Genomic DNA, 16,688 nt, shown 5'->3' with positions numbered 1-16,688 from the left:
GATCAAGCGTCTTCTCTTGCGAACGGGATGCTGATGAGATGATGTGAGCACTACCATATATTATTTGGTTTAGATTAGATAGATAGATAAATAGATGGACCTCTACCTGGTGCACGACACGCTTGGCGTTCATTGTTTTTCAGGAAGGGCATGTACTTGGATTATTTCTGACTGGTTGATTGCTAACTAGTATTTGCCAACTGTTGAAATATGAATGAAATCTATATCTAGGTAGGTTCATCGTACGTGCAAAGCTATTGAATCATCTAGCGATGCAAAACATGTACAAATTTCTTTTTCTACTACATGGCATTCATTCTTACTCCGAGGAAGAGGTATATACTTTTGTCCATATATAAAAGGAGTTTGATTCAGTTTTCGTGTAGTAGAAAACATGAGCCAGTGTGCACGACACTCAGGCAATTCTGTAGGCATCAAGAGAGAGCAACGGGAATCCATATTCACCAAGAATCAGCTCGCGGCAGCAATATTCGCGAAATGTGTTAACATCTCTACCTTGATTGGGAAGGTCAACTTTAAGCATTGTTTTCGATCATCAGATCAAGCGGCGCATGTGCTAGCTAATTTTAGTTATTGTAATAAACTTTCTTTTAGTTTGACTGACGAGCCTCCAGATTGTCTGGTAAGCAAGCTCGTAGACGATGTATCTTTATGCATTAATCAATAAAGCTAGCCATGATGGCCTTCCCTTAAAAAAAAAATCAGCTTTCGATAGCATGTGTCATGGTCCTGACATTCTGGAATATACCCAGATTACCTCGAGAGAATTCCAGATCGAAGAATCACGATGCCTGCTTGAGAATGAGAGTGGTGTGCATACTTGAGAAAGAGCTCCCTCGATATTCTGAAACTCCACCTGAATAGGTTCTCCGGCTACACCGCGTTATCAACGAAGTAATCCTTCATCATCTTCGCATGGCCCTCTGCCCTATTACGCCATATGTACCTATTGCCTTGTCAAGAACTAGCTCTAGTTATTCTTCTCCCTTTTTCTTCCTCCATTTTATTATGACCATGGCCATTTCAAAATCATCAACATCTTGATCCTCCTCCGACGAGTCCTCGAAGAACTCTTGAACAGATCAAGCTCATATATCAATATGCCATACTCGATTAGATTTTGGGGCATAAAAGGGAGAAAGGAGAAGGAAAGCAAAGCATAGCAAAATTAGTAAATTACCACGTGGTTCACTTTTCGAACATATTATGGATGAGGGAAAGTGTCGTGCAGTGGGTGCTCGATATGTGGGGCTGCAGTGGGAGAGGAAAGCCTTTGTTGGCTCTTACGGGTGCGACCGGACAGCTTGCTATTACTCGGCTCAACAAGTGTCGATGACGAGGACAACACTGACGAGGTAGAGAGGTGAGGCGTCGGGCTGTGTTGGGAGAGGAAGTGAACCAACGGGACAACACCACTCCTCTAAGAGCTTGCAGAACTTACTCACATACATCAACGATGGCCGTCGGCGGTCATAGAGTCATGTCCTCCTATCCACCAGCATTGGAGGGGATTGTAGGTATGGGCGTCCCTACAGTTGTGGCGTTGACCTTGGCTCAGCGGCTGATGTCGGCCTTTTCCTGTTTGTGCACTGTGAAGAGGAGGGTGGATGTTGTTTCGTGGCTTGGATGACGGGGCGGTGGTCCTGGAAGGCGGGCACCATGACGGTGGTGGCGATGGAGATACCTCCTCGTCGTGTGGGCGACAAGAGGTAGAACGACAGGTGGCTCGGACGGGCTCCTTTGCAGTGGTGGCGCCCCAATCCGTGACTGGGGATCTAGAAACGTTACACTTCTCCTTAAAACCTCGTGGTGGCACGGGAGAGCTACCAAAAGTGAAATTCTGTGTTTTATCATCGACGACCGCGACGATGTGGGCGTCATTATCTTCTTGAAGACGTCGTCATGGTGCTCCTCTCCGAGCCTAGGTTCTGGGTGAAAACCCTTATCCGATGTGGACTCGACAACAGCAACGCTTGGCGCCGTTTCCCCTTCTGAGGGCCTTGTGGTGGAGATTAGGTGTACTAGGTGTAGTGTGTTGGTGTTCTCGGGTCCTCCTGTGTTATCTTTCGATGGCGTAATCCACGACGAGAGACCAAAAATCAGAGGAAGAAAAATGTTAACATAATTTTTAATGTAATATTATTTTTACAGGGCGGTTCTCTGCGAGTTGTTTTTATTCTGCTGCCTATTTGTTTTCTGCTCCTACTGGTTGGGTTCCCGATAGACCGATCGATCTCGGAGTCGGAGCCCCTTTCTCAATCAGCCCGCCGTTCCTCTTCCTCTCTTCCTGCAGCAGAGCAGCCCATGGACTCAGCGACGGCGTGCGGTCTGGAGCGCCACCACGGTGTTGGCGACGGCGACAGCGGGCCCAGGTCACCGCCGCCGTCCTTACGGAGGGAGGACTTGCCGGCGGTAACGAACCTCCGTCCCATCTGGTCTTACTGTTAATCTCCTAATTAAATTACTCTCTGCTTAAGCTTGCCACTGTGAATTACCCTCAGGATTCAACCACTGTATGTTTTTTTTTTCAAAAAGGAGGTTTACCTCAGTCTCTACACCAGAAAGATGCATACGACTCATATTATTACAAGGATAATCCAGTAACAAAGTCTCCAAGTAACGTGGTGCGAAAATAAACAAAAGCTCAAAAGAGCTAAAAATCAAAGCCACAACCGGCTGGCAAATACAATAGGAGCACCACATGCCTATCCTATTACATGACCGCCATTCAAACCGGTTGAAAATATCCCGAGCTACTATCTCCCATCGGGTACACGCAGTAACCAAACGCTCCCTGGCCTCCGTCGGAGTGAGTAGCGACCACATACGGATGAACGCCGTGGCCCTGAAGATAACCTGCAAAAAGTGAATGTTTGTTGATCTGTTAAAGACTAAATCATTTCTGCAGTTCCATACTGCCTAAAATAAAGCACAAACGCCAATACGAATATGTCTTGTAGTATCGGAATTGACCCCATTAAGTCATGTTCCAAATAACATGTTGATAGAGGTGGGCTGATTAATATTAAACGCAATATGAATCGACCGTCATAGAATCTTAGCCAACGGACAATCGACCAGTCGGCGACGGCGACAGCGGGCCCAGGTCACCGCCGCCGTCCTTACGGAGGGAGGACCTGCCGGCGGTAACGAACCTCCGTCCCATCTGGTCTTACTATTAATCTCCTAATTAAATTACTCTCTGCTTAAGCTTGCCACTGTGAATTACCCTCAGGATTCAACCACTGTATGTGTAGACGGTGACTTATGTCGATATAAACTCGGTTTATATATAAGCCGAGTCAAACTCCCGACTTATATGACACGGTTTACACTTGATCGGCTTATACGCTATAAGCCGAGTGCCAGTGGGAAAACACTCGGTTTACTTAAAAGCCGTGTGTTTATACGAGGCTCTCGGCTTACTAAAGTAACATGACGGCAGCCGGGAGATAACGGCCACGTGTCACCGTCAGTATAAACCGAGTGCCCTCGAGCGCTACATGGTTTAAATATAAACCGAGTGCCTAATAGAGCCGCATGATTTAAATATAAACCGAGTGCCTGCATGAGCCACACGGTTTATATATAAACCGAGTGCCCACGAGCACTACACGGTTTAAACATAAACCGAGTGCCTACGGGAGCCAGTGCCTTTGTACACGGCTTATAGGACATCCACTGTTAAACATATCCTATAAGTTGGGTGCCTGCATCAGGAACACTCAGCTTATACAGCTCCCCGTGGCATAATATGCCTATAAGCCGGGTGCCATGTCCCTGGGACACACGGTTTATATGCCAAATAGCATTTTTTTTTCCTGCATGCTTCAGCGAGCAGCAGCAAGATGGCTTATATATCCAACAATATATTGATCGATTCAGCAAGCAAAATGACCAACAATATATATCCAGCAATATATTGATCCAGCAAACAAAATGACCAACAATATATATCCAGCAAGCAAAATGACCAACAATATATATCCAGCAATATATAGATCCAGCAAGCAATATATATCCAACGAAAGTCCACACATGCGTACATATGCAACAATAGTTCGCAAACAAAAGGATCATAAGTTCCAAGTCCACACATGCGTAAATCATGTATGTTATTATTCCTAATTGAGCAATCGATTCAAAAGAAATTCACAGGATTCTGCCCTCATGAGTAAATCTACATACTTTTTAGCGCACATTCAATATTCTGCGAGCAAAAGTTTGATCTTACACTGCAAATTTTGAGCTTTGTCAATAGAATCAGAAAACAGAACAACAAGTGCTGATTGCTTACTCTTATGATAACTTCAATTAGAGCCAAATCTTGTGGGATTTGTCCTGAAAATAAGTAAGAAAAACATAGAAAATGGCATTAGATACAAACAGAATCATAAGACCATTGCTCTAAGAAAAAACTGGATAGCAAATGAGAAGGATGAGACATCACTGAAATTATAATTTATAAATTGCATGGAATCTCTAAAAGGCTTATATTTAGGAACGGAGTGAGTATATCCACAAGCATGGCCCAAAAAACACAACATTACTAAAATGTCTTTCTAATTTTGATGGAGGTACTGCCTAAAGAAGGGCAAGAAATCCCAAATTAGAACACCAGGAAGCGAGCCTTTAAAATGAATATTTATATTGGAACAGAGAAAATAACATAAAACAGACCTGATAAATAAGCGACTCGATGCAAGGGTGAAAAATAAAAAGGAAAAATATGCAACAAACATGTCTGAATAATGATCTGCGATCAAGTAATTTTAGAGATGTCATTTTGAAGAGAATGTCTTAAGTAGAGCACTGCATGTATTTCTCATACTACGTGAAAAGAAAAGGCCATACTATGCAAACTACATATGGGCATATTTTTAGAAGGAAACTTTCTCAGGTTCAAGCAGACATAATTTCATTTTGTTCTTAAGATGACATATGGATATATTTTAGAAGTAAACTTTCTCAGGTTCGACCAGTCATAATTTCATTTTGTTCTTAAGACGACTTCCATTCCAGCAAAAAAAATGGCGACAAAAGAGACCTTATTTTGGTTCTAAAATACACACAGAAATATCAAGTATATAGCAGCTGAAGTGCTCCTTACCTCCTCCCAGTAGCTATTCAGAAATACATAGGCGGGGATTGCAGCTTCCAGTATCACAAGCAAGAATACAAAGATCACGTGCTACATACATGGCAGGTTAAGGCAAAATAGTCCATATCACCAAGACACAGTACATCTAAGGTCACAGAGCTCCAAGAACATAACTGGGACTTAAGGTTTCAGAAAACTATTATTAGGAGTCAACAATTCCAGTTCAAAACTTAACTGCTAGAGACATGACCCTCTTTTTGAAATATCATTTATATTTTTGAAATGGATATATCTGGAAAAAAGCACGCAAGGTTTGGTCTTTATGTGACAACGCAAAAGGCTTTGAGGAATTTTGCTAAACCAGTAGCAGCTGCCATGTAAGCACACTTAAATAGGCTAACGCAACTCCTAGTATCAGACGCTTCCAAGGATACACAAGACAGGCAGGGGCTGTTTGCAGTTTCAGCGGCGATGTGGCCCGAGCAGGTTAGCAAGCACATGATGATTCCCAGGCTGAGAAGAGTGTAGATAAACCTGCATAAAAATTGATCTCTTAATGAAAATAGCCATCCCATATTACATACAGTATATTCATAAGAAATCCCTAGAATACTCTTGGCATGGCAAAGAGGCATGAATTCTCTAGTTTCTCAGACCCAACATAAAAAACATGGTAGTAGTATAAATCATCCGTTGCGTAGCGCCGCGTCGACATCTTAACAGCGAAGCGAGAGGAAGATGCTGATCACCACAAATATTTTTACCCTAGCCATAAGTTTTGTTCGACCTACATCATTTGGATTGGATAAACTATCTTCGGCTGTAAGCTAACTTGCTGGAATGCAACAACAGAAGATTGTCTTGAACACTAATTTGTAAAAGTAATAAGCAAGATACAATGAAAAATAAGATATCTAATTTAACTGCCCTGCCAGCAAGTTGCACCCAGATAGTAGTTATTCTGATTTCTGAACCAGTACTATTCTGATATCTGAAGCTAATTTACTCTGAGATAAGAGTCCAAGTGCCAGCATCAACCAGCTTCTACACCTACATGTTCTTCTATTGCCAATTTACCATCTTTCATAGGTTTCTTCTTACTCTTCCTTTTCGTATGAGCATCACATCACAGATGAGAAAAGGGGAATCAGGAAACATGCATAAATATGAACAAGAGCATTCAAGGAAAGGCAAAAGCTGCCTTCCTATTTCTCTTCTCCGCCAGGACAACGAACAGCATCAGCATGGACCACGATGAGACCGCGGAACGTTTCTCCGACGACGACGACCACCAACCGGGGCCAATGGATGATCGCCTGTCCATCCAAGAGCTCACCAACGGTTTCTCCGACGAGCGCAGCCTCGGCACCGGTGCCCACAGCAAAGTTTACATGGTAACGTACGTTCCACTGATTGATTGATTAAACACATGACTGCACATATATGTATGTGTGTACGTATAGTATACTGAATCTAACTACTACTATGACGCCATTTACTAATAGTTCTAGATGAAGCAACTAAGGATAAATAAAGTATCCTTTCAACTGGCTACCACATCCATCCAAGACAGAAACAACTTACTAAGCGTGACTCCTTAAGGACATTCAGCAATCATCATGTGCTTGTTGATATCGATGCCGACGCGCTCTTGGCCAACAAGCGTTTAGTAGTACTAACAAGAAATACCACAACTGAATCCTCATGCAAATGATTTTATGTGCACGGGATGCTCTGATTTTTTTCCTTTGTTTGCCCTGTCTTACGCGCATCACCTGCAAATACTTGCTTCTGCCCTATCTATCTATACATCCAGACATTTTCCAGGGTTTTTTCACCGAAGAGGAAAAAAACAGATATATCGCTAATTAAGCACACAAAACTACTGAACCATGTGAAATGCAAAATTTATATAGGGTGTATATGAATATGGGAAGAACATTGCTGTGAAGATGTTCCATGACGACACGCCAACACATGTGGACAGTGGTCATGAGAAATTCCACAATGAGTTCTGCAACCTCGAGAGCCTCCGACACCAGAACATCGTGCGGTTGCATCTCAGCAAAAACACATGGAATATAGATGAACTAGATGACTGGATTCATAGCTTGGAAACTGAGTATAGTACCTTTAATTAGTTCATAGCTTTTTGTTCTCCTCAGTTTGTTATGTACTTCTGTTATTTATGGCATATATAGATGAACTAGATGACTGGATTCTGGTGGGCAGGGATAGGATGAAGCAAACAGTGGAGAAGTTGCACAATGAAGATATGGTCATTATCTTTTTCTGAACACACAGGAGGCGCTGATGTCTATATAGTTGTGCATAATTATAATTCGTATAAATCCAATGTAAGACAATACCGAAAATACATGAGTTGTACATAGGATCTTACACACACAGTTTGTGGAAGAAAAGAAAAAGGAGATAAACAATAGACATTTATTTGGGTACCATTTTGCCCAAAGAAACAGTTTGGTAAGGAGGTCCCTGTAGCATTACAATTATGTAGGAGCATGACGAGCCCTTAACCCCGACATTGTGATTCTCAAGCGCTTGATTTGGTTTGGTTTGGGATCCCCAAACTTGGTTGGTTAGATGATGAACTTGTGAAAACGAACAAAACCACCCCGAGGTGCTGTCGTTGCTGATAACAGGAACCTCATGTTGGATGTTATAGGGTGGCCGAGAGATAACCCATATCTTCTAGTCCTGGGTGATGATCTTCGTTCATGTCCACCAATCTGCAAGCAACTAGTACGTGTGGTATTTGTTGGGCCACTGGAATCCTTCATGGCCACCCCATAACCAAATACGTCCACATAGGGCCTGGTAGGCACATCCAGAATGGGCTGGACGGCAGAGGAGGAAGTCTGGTCCTTACCTTGGCATGCCTGCAGATGCAGCTCGTGCCGTTCCGGCGGAAAAGCGGCCGGCAACGGCAATGCCGGCCGCTGGTTTATGAACTGTATGATACTCTCCATGAGTGTCTTACTGGTCGCACGCATGGGGTTGTAGAGGTGGAAGCCATGGTCTTCGGCCTCTGACTCCACCAATGTCACCGCGTGTTGATCGTCGGCCCACATGAGGTTGCGCATGGAAGCCGCCAACCGGCGCCCACGGCCAGACAAGCTATCCTTCTCAGTGACGGCGACCAGCACACGCCGGCACATCAGCGAGGCAATGTCTCCGTCCAGAGGGTTTATCCATGGATCGTCGTTGTCAAACTGGCCAGCCGTGACGTACGGCCAGAGCCTGTCCACAAAGTCTGGCGTAAACATGGCGACGCCGTCCCAAACGGCCTCGGAGCTAGACAGCCGGTCCACCCCCCAGAAGTAGGGGTGAACGATGACAAGCCCCTCGATGTTGACGATGTTTGTACCGCCGCCAGCCGCACGCACCGCCGTGTTGTAGACGATGTTGCCGCCGGCGCTGTCGCCCGCTAGGAAGGTGCGCTCCGGGTCGGCGTAGCTAGACAGCCAGGGGTCTGAGAGGGACGCCACCCACTGGAGCGCGGCCCATGCATCATCATAGGCCGCAGGCACGGGATGCTCCGGTGCAAGACGGTACTCCACAGACACGACGAGAGCCCCAGTCAGTGCGGCGAGGGACCTGACATAGTTATTGTATGTGCGGCCAAATGCGCTCTCTGTGCAGAACGATCCACCGTGCACGTACATGATGACTGGAAGCCTCTCGCCGGCGGCTGCAGCATCTGGAGGCAGAAAGAGGCGTGCTGACACGCCGGTGCAGTTGTCGATGATGACGTCCCTCGTCGCCACTCCACGGTTGGCTGCCGGGTCCTCAGTCGCTGCCACGAATGGGCTGCGCAGAAAGCGCTCGACACGGCCGCCCTTGTACTCGCGAATGAATGGATAGAGGTCGACGGTGATGTCCTCACCGCCGTCCTTGTCATTTCTTGGAGGCATATTGGTCGAGCTAGCAGTTGTACCCTTGCACGTGTGTCGACGTAGTATCTAGTGTGGGTGCGGCCAACAATGCATGCAGCTCAATCTATCTGTGTGGTACGTTCTGGTGGCTGCTCCTCGGTTTTTATAGCTAGAAGTTGATTCCACTCTAACATGGCCATGCATATATAATGTGTGTGTGTGTGTGTGTGTGTGTGTGTGTGTGTGCACAACAACTCAAGAACGGTTGAATTGAGCCGATCATCTGAGTGATGGAAAACGTGTCCATTCAGGTATCTTACTAGTAGAAGTATATACCACCACAGCTAGGTAGCTGCTACATCTGCTGAACATGCATTTTTGGCGTCTTCATTATCTTTTAGTACAACATGCCCGTTGGAGTTGAAGGACCATTATCTCACACAAGAACACAAAATGTTCTCACTTAAGCAGGGGAAATAATTTATACTTACAATCTTGTCACATTATTTTTGCAAATTATCCTTTTTATAATTAGCCTGCGGGGTTGTTGTCAAACAAAAAGAGCATCTTGGTGAGCAGCATGGGTGAAGATTCGAATTGGTGGACATGCTTGGTTAAGTTAGTCAATGAATAGGACAAAAACTAGATGATTGATTCCACAGTAATCAGGGGTAGCTAATAAGCTCCTTATGATGAACATAATTAGCACAGTTAAGTCAACATATATAATACAATCCCGAGCAAAAAAAAAATGGAGCAGCTGCACAACATAGTACACTGTCAAGTTCTTTTATTTCGAAAGTAGTACATTTTTAAGTTCGTGTATATATGTTACAATGTTTATTCTGAACCATGAGCTGTTTCTCAAAGGAAAAAAAGAAGTCTTCTCACATACTTCTACGGTTGATCCATAACGTGGATAGTTTTCAGTCTCTACGCTGGTTGACCAATGGATAGGAAGGTTTTTTCTTCTTCAAGTGAAGCATATTTTGCAGATTTCTGGGAACTAAGAGACCAAGCCAATCAAGAAACAATGGCATGCAACTAGGTAATGCTATGAAACTTCCTCCCTATAAATTCGACTTTTTTCCGAACGGAATCTCAAACCTACTCCTAACCCAAACATGGCCCACAAAAGTTCGGCCAGGTGTGAAGTATATCCAAAATGCATGCACATGTGATGTTGTCAAACAAAAAATGATCATTGCGGTGAGCAACGTGTGCTGAAGATTCCAGATGGTGGTCAGACTTGGTTCTGTGCGTCAAAGAATACGGCAAACACTGTACATAATTGATTCCTTAATAATCAAGCTACTGCAGCTAATAAGCTCCCTATTGACTAAACAAAATTAGCATAAATGTATCTAGTACTGTGTCAAAAAAGTAGTTGAATGATGCAGCACATTGTCAAGTTGGCACATATAGTACAATGTCTATTCAGCACCATGTGGCTAAAGTTTTCCTCAATAATAGAGAAAGAAAACAGTTGCATGCATGTGCATAAGATTCTAGCTGCGAACTGCGCTCGTATGGTGCAATGACGTATTATGAAATGACGTATGGTGCCATTAGATTGTGAGCTTGTGAAGTTAATCATTTATTTATACAGTACGATCAAAAGGTGCCTCTTTCCGGGAAGGGAACTCTAAGATTGTAACACCAGTACAGTCACTTTCAAAGCAACACACACACACACACACACATCTAATAGCTATTGTAACAAGACTAATGCAACTCTTAAGGCATTTTAACTGCTACAGGAACTCTAGGGATAATTACTAAGGAAAATGGTTGACATGAAGTCTAAAAAAAGGCCCATGAATCAGTGATTTAGGTTAGTGCTCTGAATGAACCTATACATCTGAAATACATGTTCCATAGGCTACACCAACTATGTTTTGTTAACATAGTACTCTGATGTATCTCTAGTTGGTTTCGAAAATTCACCGGCCGCAATGGTACAAGTATACCGACGGTTTCAAGAAACAGTTGGCTGTTTTTGCCAAAAAAATGAAAGCAGTGGACGGAGATAATAATTCCATACAAGCGCTGTTTTCTCTAAAAAAAATGAAAGCAGTGGACGGAGATAATAATTTCATGCATCTCAGGGTATCAACAATTAGTACTCCCACTGATTAATGTGATGCATGCATGTGTTAGAGACAGAGTGGAGCATCTACTGGACGGTGCATGCATGCATGCTTTCCATCCATGGATATCTATTTCTTGCTCCACTCCCATCCTTATAAATACTTTGCACTTTCTTTGCTCAGTCATTCACATCTCATAGAGCAAACAAACTTGAAGAAGCTCCTCCATCGCATTGTGTGCATCAAGCAGTTTCCCTCTACTTTGGTATCTCATCGTTTGCTTTTGCTTACATTGCTTCTATCTTTTTCATTCCATTCTTAAACAAGCAGGGTTAGTGCAAGCTGTTACATTTGTCTTGTTTTCTCTTGAAGATATTTCATCTTGTGAGAACATAGTTGCACTTTGATAAAATTATTGTGCATTAACTATATTAGCTTTTTCAACAAGACACGACCGTTGGTATTAATTTTTGGAGTGAATTCCACTTTTTACTCCCACCTATTTGGATACATGGATATTTGTGTACTCAATAAAATATACAAATTCATTGCCGTTTTTAGCTAGCAGCTCTATTGCATAACATCTACCTGAAAATAATTAAAGCAGCTACATCACATAACATGTAATGTATATTAATTAATCCATTTTAATTATTTGTATTTCATTGGAAATTTCCGTTTTGAGTTTAGTTTTATATATGAAGCAAACGGTAGTTCTTATATCCTCTGAAATATAGCTATTTTATAGAGTTTGCAGCTTGTATGTAAATAAATCGATTTTTTTAATTTTATTTTCATAGTTAAAGTAGACATGTAATGTGTACCTATCTACTGAAAAATGATTGCAAAGGAACGCAGAGTTGCACTGTAGGAAAGGCGTTGACATATGTGTAACTGATGACCTTCCGTCTCTCATCTCATCCTCATGGTTAGGGTTGTTATTGTGGGATTGGTGCTGCCCATTGCATTTTGTTTGATGCATGCGTTCTCGTTTAGGGGTTCCATTACTTTGCATTGTAGAACTGTTGATGGTTGCGGTTGTGATGTGTTGGGTGTGTTTGGTGGGTTGCCTATGAATAGCCCGCTTATGTTTTATTTTATTTTATAAGGATGAGTAATCCACTTATGGTATATGAATAAGGCGAGTCTTATGCGCCGGTCTTAAAAATATGGATTGTACTTTAGCATTCATCAAAGGCTAACCTGATTAATTTGCAACGTACACAAAACATACGAGGCATTGCACTTGAACCAGTAAACAAGTGCCCGTAGCTGTAGCATTTCTCTATATAATCTGTATACATCATCCCTCACAAATTTTCGGATTGCTCATGTGTTTTGTGTGAACACAAGTTGATTTTCTATCTTATGTAGACGTATGAGAACATGGCCACCTTACTGTCCACGGTGCGGGAGATCCGTCGTTCGCAGCGTGCGGAGGGGGCGGCGGCCGTCCTCGCCATCGGCACAGCTAACCCGGCCAACTGCGTGTCCCAGGAGGAGTACCCGGATTACTATTTCCGGGTCACCAAGAGCGAGCACCTCACCGACCTCAAGCAAAAATTCAAGGCCATGTGTAAGCAAGCAGATGAGCACATGCATGCATAAATACAGTGGTCAAATTGCTTGATCGTCTAATTATATGTTAGCTGCTTGTACGATCGATCTTAAATTCTTAATACAACAATGATCAAGTTAACATCGCGTACGTGTTTTGTTGTTTCCAGGCCAGATGACACCAACGGACAAGCGTTACTTCCACCACACGGAGGAGCTCCTGGACGCCCACCCCGACTTCCTCTGCCGCGGCAAGCCGTCCCTGGACGCCCGCCTAGCCATCGCGGCCGTCGCTGCGCCAGAGCTTGCGGCGTCAGCTGCAGCCAAAGCCATAGCCGAGTGGGGCCGTCCGGCCACCGACATCACCCACCTCGTCGTCAGCACCAACTCAGGCGCGCACTCCCCTGGCGTCGACCTCCGCCTGGCCTGTCTGCTCGGCATCCGCGCCTCCGTACGACGGACCATGCTCTACCTCAACGGCTGCTCCGCAGGTGCCGCCTCGCTGCGCCTTGCCAAGGACCTGGCAGAGAACAACTGTGGTGCGCGTGTGCTGGTGGTCTGCGTCGAGCTCACCATCGTCTCCTTCCGTGGCCCAGAGGAGGCAGATGCCCACCCACACACTCTCATCAGCCAGGCGTTCTTCGGAGACGGTGCTGGCGCGGTCATCATCGGCGCCGACGCCATGCACCCCGTCGAGCGCCCAATCTTCAAGATGGTGTCCGCCTCGCAGACCATGATAGCGGGGACCGACCGTGTGCTCACCATGCAGCTGACAGAGGCCGGCCTCGATGGCCACATCTTCACGAAGGAGCTGGTTCCTATAGCGGCGCAACATATAGACCAGTGTCTCACGGATGCGTTCCAACCGCTTGGAGTAATGAGCGACGGCGCCAACCTCTGGAATGATCTCTTCTTTGTGGTGCACCCCGGCATCCGAGGAATACTGGATCACATCGAGGGGGCACTCCAGCTGGAGTCGGGGAAGCTCGCGGCAAGTCGGACGGTGCTCAGAGAGTATGGGAACATGCTCGGCGCCACTGTGATCTTCGTGCTCGATGAGCAACGGCGCCGGATGGAGGAGGACAGGGGGGTGAGGGGTGAGTGGGGTGTGATGATGGGATTTGGACCTGGGTTCACAATTGAGACGATGGTGCTGCATGCAGTGGCCAGCAACCCGCACAACAAAAATTGATATACTTGTATCGATATTGATCTTGAAGTATCTCTTATCATTTACAGTTTGCAAGGAAAATAAAATCTACTACAATTGCATGCGATAATATTGTACAACTTGCTTGCTAGCTACGGCATGATAGTATATTGGTTATCGTGTTTTCTTCTCTTTTCTTATTGGAATAAAACTAGCAATGTGGCATGGAGAAATCCAAGGGTAGCGTCTTTTAATCGTACATTATATTTGTTGGAATTTTAAATGAAGTGACATATCTATCTATTTATATATTGAAATTAAATGATGGATTAATTAGAATTAGAATTAGAAACAATAGAATTAGTCTAAAAAATTCCACGTTAATCAGAAAATACTAGCCCTTGATCTGGTGGATCATTTAAAATTATAATCATGTAACCATTAGATATGCGTAACATATATAGCTTCATCGTAACAGACAACGAGTCCTTAATGTGTCATACATTTATTTATTTTACACACATGGTAACGTGCCAGACCTGGTCTCTCACGAAAAATCATTTTTTTAACCTGGTGGAAAAAAACACACGTATCTATCACGTAAGCACACATCTCCCACGCCCTTTTTGTAGGTACCCATCCCAGTATCCCATGTCCTTAACCAGGGAAGAAAAAAAAAAGAACATCTACTTTTCTAATAAAAAGAGATAATGGGACGTACAGACTATTATTACCTACCATAAAGATCTCCCGTCTCAGCTCACGTGATGATGCCTAGCATGCATGCATATTCATATGGAAAAAAGAGTGTGGATGCAAACCCTTACTACATGCATGCATGAGTGCCCGAATCAGGTATGTATAACCCATATGCCTAATTACTCAGTGGCGCGTCAACCTAATCTTCTTGCCTGATCTGCCGTCAATGGAGGATTAGCAGGAAACATGCAGAAGATATTCAAGGCAGGAAGCAGATTCTAGCGGCAGGGATGACGTGGAGGTTCTAACCTGCTAGGGCTGACTTAATTACATTCCTCTACAGTGATCGTTGTTTAGATTTTTTTTAGGGGGTCCATGTTCAGAATTATTTGTGGAAGCATACTTCAATCAGCCCCATAGGATCCGAGTCATTGTAACACTTGCCCGTTAAAAGCATCCATGGACCAGATGTAGGTATTTACACGAGTAATGTGCACAAATATCATCTATCTGGACTCTGGAGCATCCAGTAAGTTTGAGCGATTCAACATGGAGCATCCTTTGAGTATCAGATATACATGTCGCACGTCTTAGCTAGAAGTAATTAGTCCATATTAATTGATCCCTAAGTGTTGGGGCATAATTTGTATGCTATAAATTTCCATTGAGTTAATACCAATTTCTTTCATGATTTGCAGACCTTATACATATTTCACTACTATAATATATCATAAGAATAATAGAAGTGATTGTATACATACTCTTTGGTATATTAATTTCTAATTATATTTTGCAAGCTTGCACCAATATTGCATCAATAGAACTTCAACATTGCTAAATACATTGACTACAGGAAATGAGACATCGAAATCAGGGTTAACTTTGGGACACATTTAATCTGTAAGTTTATTACACAGGAATGCAATATTATTATCTAAGTAAATTATTGCTTGATTACTTTCTCATATTCACAGTTTACCCAATAGTATATTCTTTCAATATGGTGAAATACGACCCATTTGTTCTATTTGGAGGAAACTCTTTTAAAGCTCCATTTATTGCCAAAGAAACCCCATACAAGTACAACATTGTAGAGAAAATACAAAATTAATACATAGAAGGGACATAAGAACTTCGGAAGATCCAAAACTGAAAAAACTAGAGCACTAAAACTATCTAATTGGCCTGAAAGGAGAAGGAAAGGAAGTCCTCCAATTCTTTAGTACAAGTATATGCCCAAATGTAGCAACCGAAATTGGTAAGTTCCAAAATCTAACAAAACACCTACGGACGACACCATCTACATAATATTTTTAAATTCAAATTCTGTAAGTATGACAGTTCACAATTGAAGAAGAGTTGGAAAGAAGCTTCCTTTTTGATACAACAGGTAAGGAAGTTCATGAAGAAGAACACCTATTTTTTACAAATAATAAATTTATGTAATGTATGTCAATCATATATATCCACAAGCTCCAAATAAGATTTAGAATACCTTATATATGTGTCCATATATCTAAAATAACTACATTATAGAATCAAGTTGTAAATGGGAGAAATAAATGTTTGCAGTAGATAAAAAGATACATAACATGATGGGCACACTAAAGATTATGCCATCCCAAATCACCCATGTCGACTCAAATTTGATGCATCTGACACTTCTTGGAAAAACATTATATCCTAAAAAAATAAACTTTAATACGCCTCAACAGGATTGTCAAGCCAGCCACACACCAGGTACACATCACTACAGCTGCATTAGGCAAACCCGTGCATTCGAGCACATAGCACTAAAAAACTTCAACAACAAAATAGCCTTCGGATATTTCCCGAAACATTAAAGGGGTAACTCTTATATCCCTAAAATCACCACTTCACGAACATCCAAAAGAACTGGTAAATATGAACTTGTTTCACAAAACTATATTAAATACTAGCCCGCGCGAAGAGCGGGCCACTCTGCTAGTTACATAAATTTACAATGGACTCGCAATTTTTTCTTGTTCTTTATTATTATTTATATCAAATAAATAATGGTCAAAGTTAATTCAGTACCAATGAAATCAATATTAATGCAAACGACCAAATCTCATAATATTTAACTGGAATAGTTATATTATATCCTTCAATAACATATAACCTGCAAAGTCAATTCATCCTGGTAGCATGCA

The 16,688-nt window shown here is 42.9% G+C and overlaps 1 protein-coding gene and 1 pseudogene across 2 annotated transcripts; one reads left to right on the top strand and one right to left on the bottom strand.

Annotated features, from left to right (window-relative positions):
• Nucleotides 1-7,722: 7,722 nt before the first annotated feature.
• On the bottom strand, nt 7,723-9,073 carry LOC147988142 (putative carboxylesterase 3 pseudogene; annotated as a pseudogene).
• Nucleotides 9,074-12,134: 3,061 nt separating this feature from the next.
• On the top strand, nt 12,135-15,760 carry LOC147988141 (bisdemethoxycurcumin synthase-like). 2 transcript variants are annotated; one of them, XM_087543284.1, is made up of 3 exons: nt 12,135-12,684; nt 12,836-13,827; nt 15,722-15,760. In XM_087543284.1, the coding sequence occupies exons 1-3, from the start codon at nt 12,495-12,497 to the stop codon at nt 15,758-15,760; spliced, it is 1,221 nt and encodes a 406-aa protein (XP_087399410.1). In that variant the 5' UTR covers nt 12,135-12,494. The 2 variants fall into 2 exon arrangements, with proteins under 2 accessions (XP_087399410.1, XP_087399415.1); XM_087543289.1 differs by lacking the exon at nt 15,722-15,760 and having other exon boundaries at nt 12,836-13,857.
• The last annotated feature ends 928 nt before the right edge of the window (nt 15,761-16,688 follow it).

The sequence above is a fragment of the Triticum urartu genome, chromosome 1A (assembly GCF_056163025.1).
Source record: "Triticum urartu cultivar PI428250 chromosome 1A, HENAU_Tu73, whole genome shotgun sequence".
Classification (NCBI taxonomy): Eukaryota; Viridiplantae; Streptophyta; class Magnoliopsida; order Poales; family Poaceae; genus Triticum; species Triticum urartu.
This window is presented reverse-complemented; position numbering and strand designations above follow the sequence as displayed.

Coding starts and splice junctions, on each gene's coding strand:
- LOC147988141 (XM_087543284.1), top strand. CDS start 12,495: ATGGCCACCTTACTGTCCACGGTGCGGGAGATCCGTCGTTCGCAGCGT. Junction 12,685..12,835: donor GCAAAAATTCAAGGCCATGT/GTAAGCAAGCAG, acceptor TGTTGTTTCCAG/GCCAGATGACACCAACGGAC. Junction 13,828..15,721: donor AGACGATGGTGCTGCATGCA/GTGGCCAGCAAC, acceptor AAGGAAAGGAAG/TCCTCCAATTCTTTAGTACA.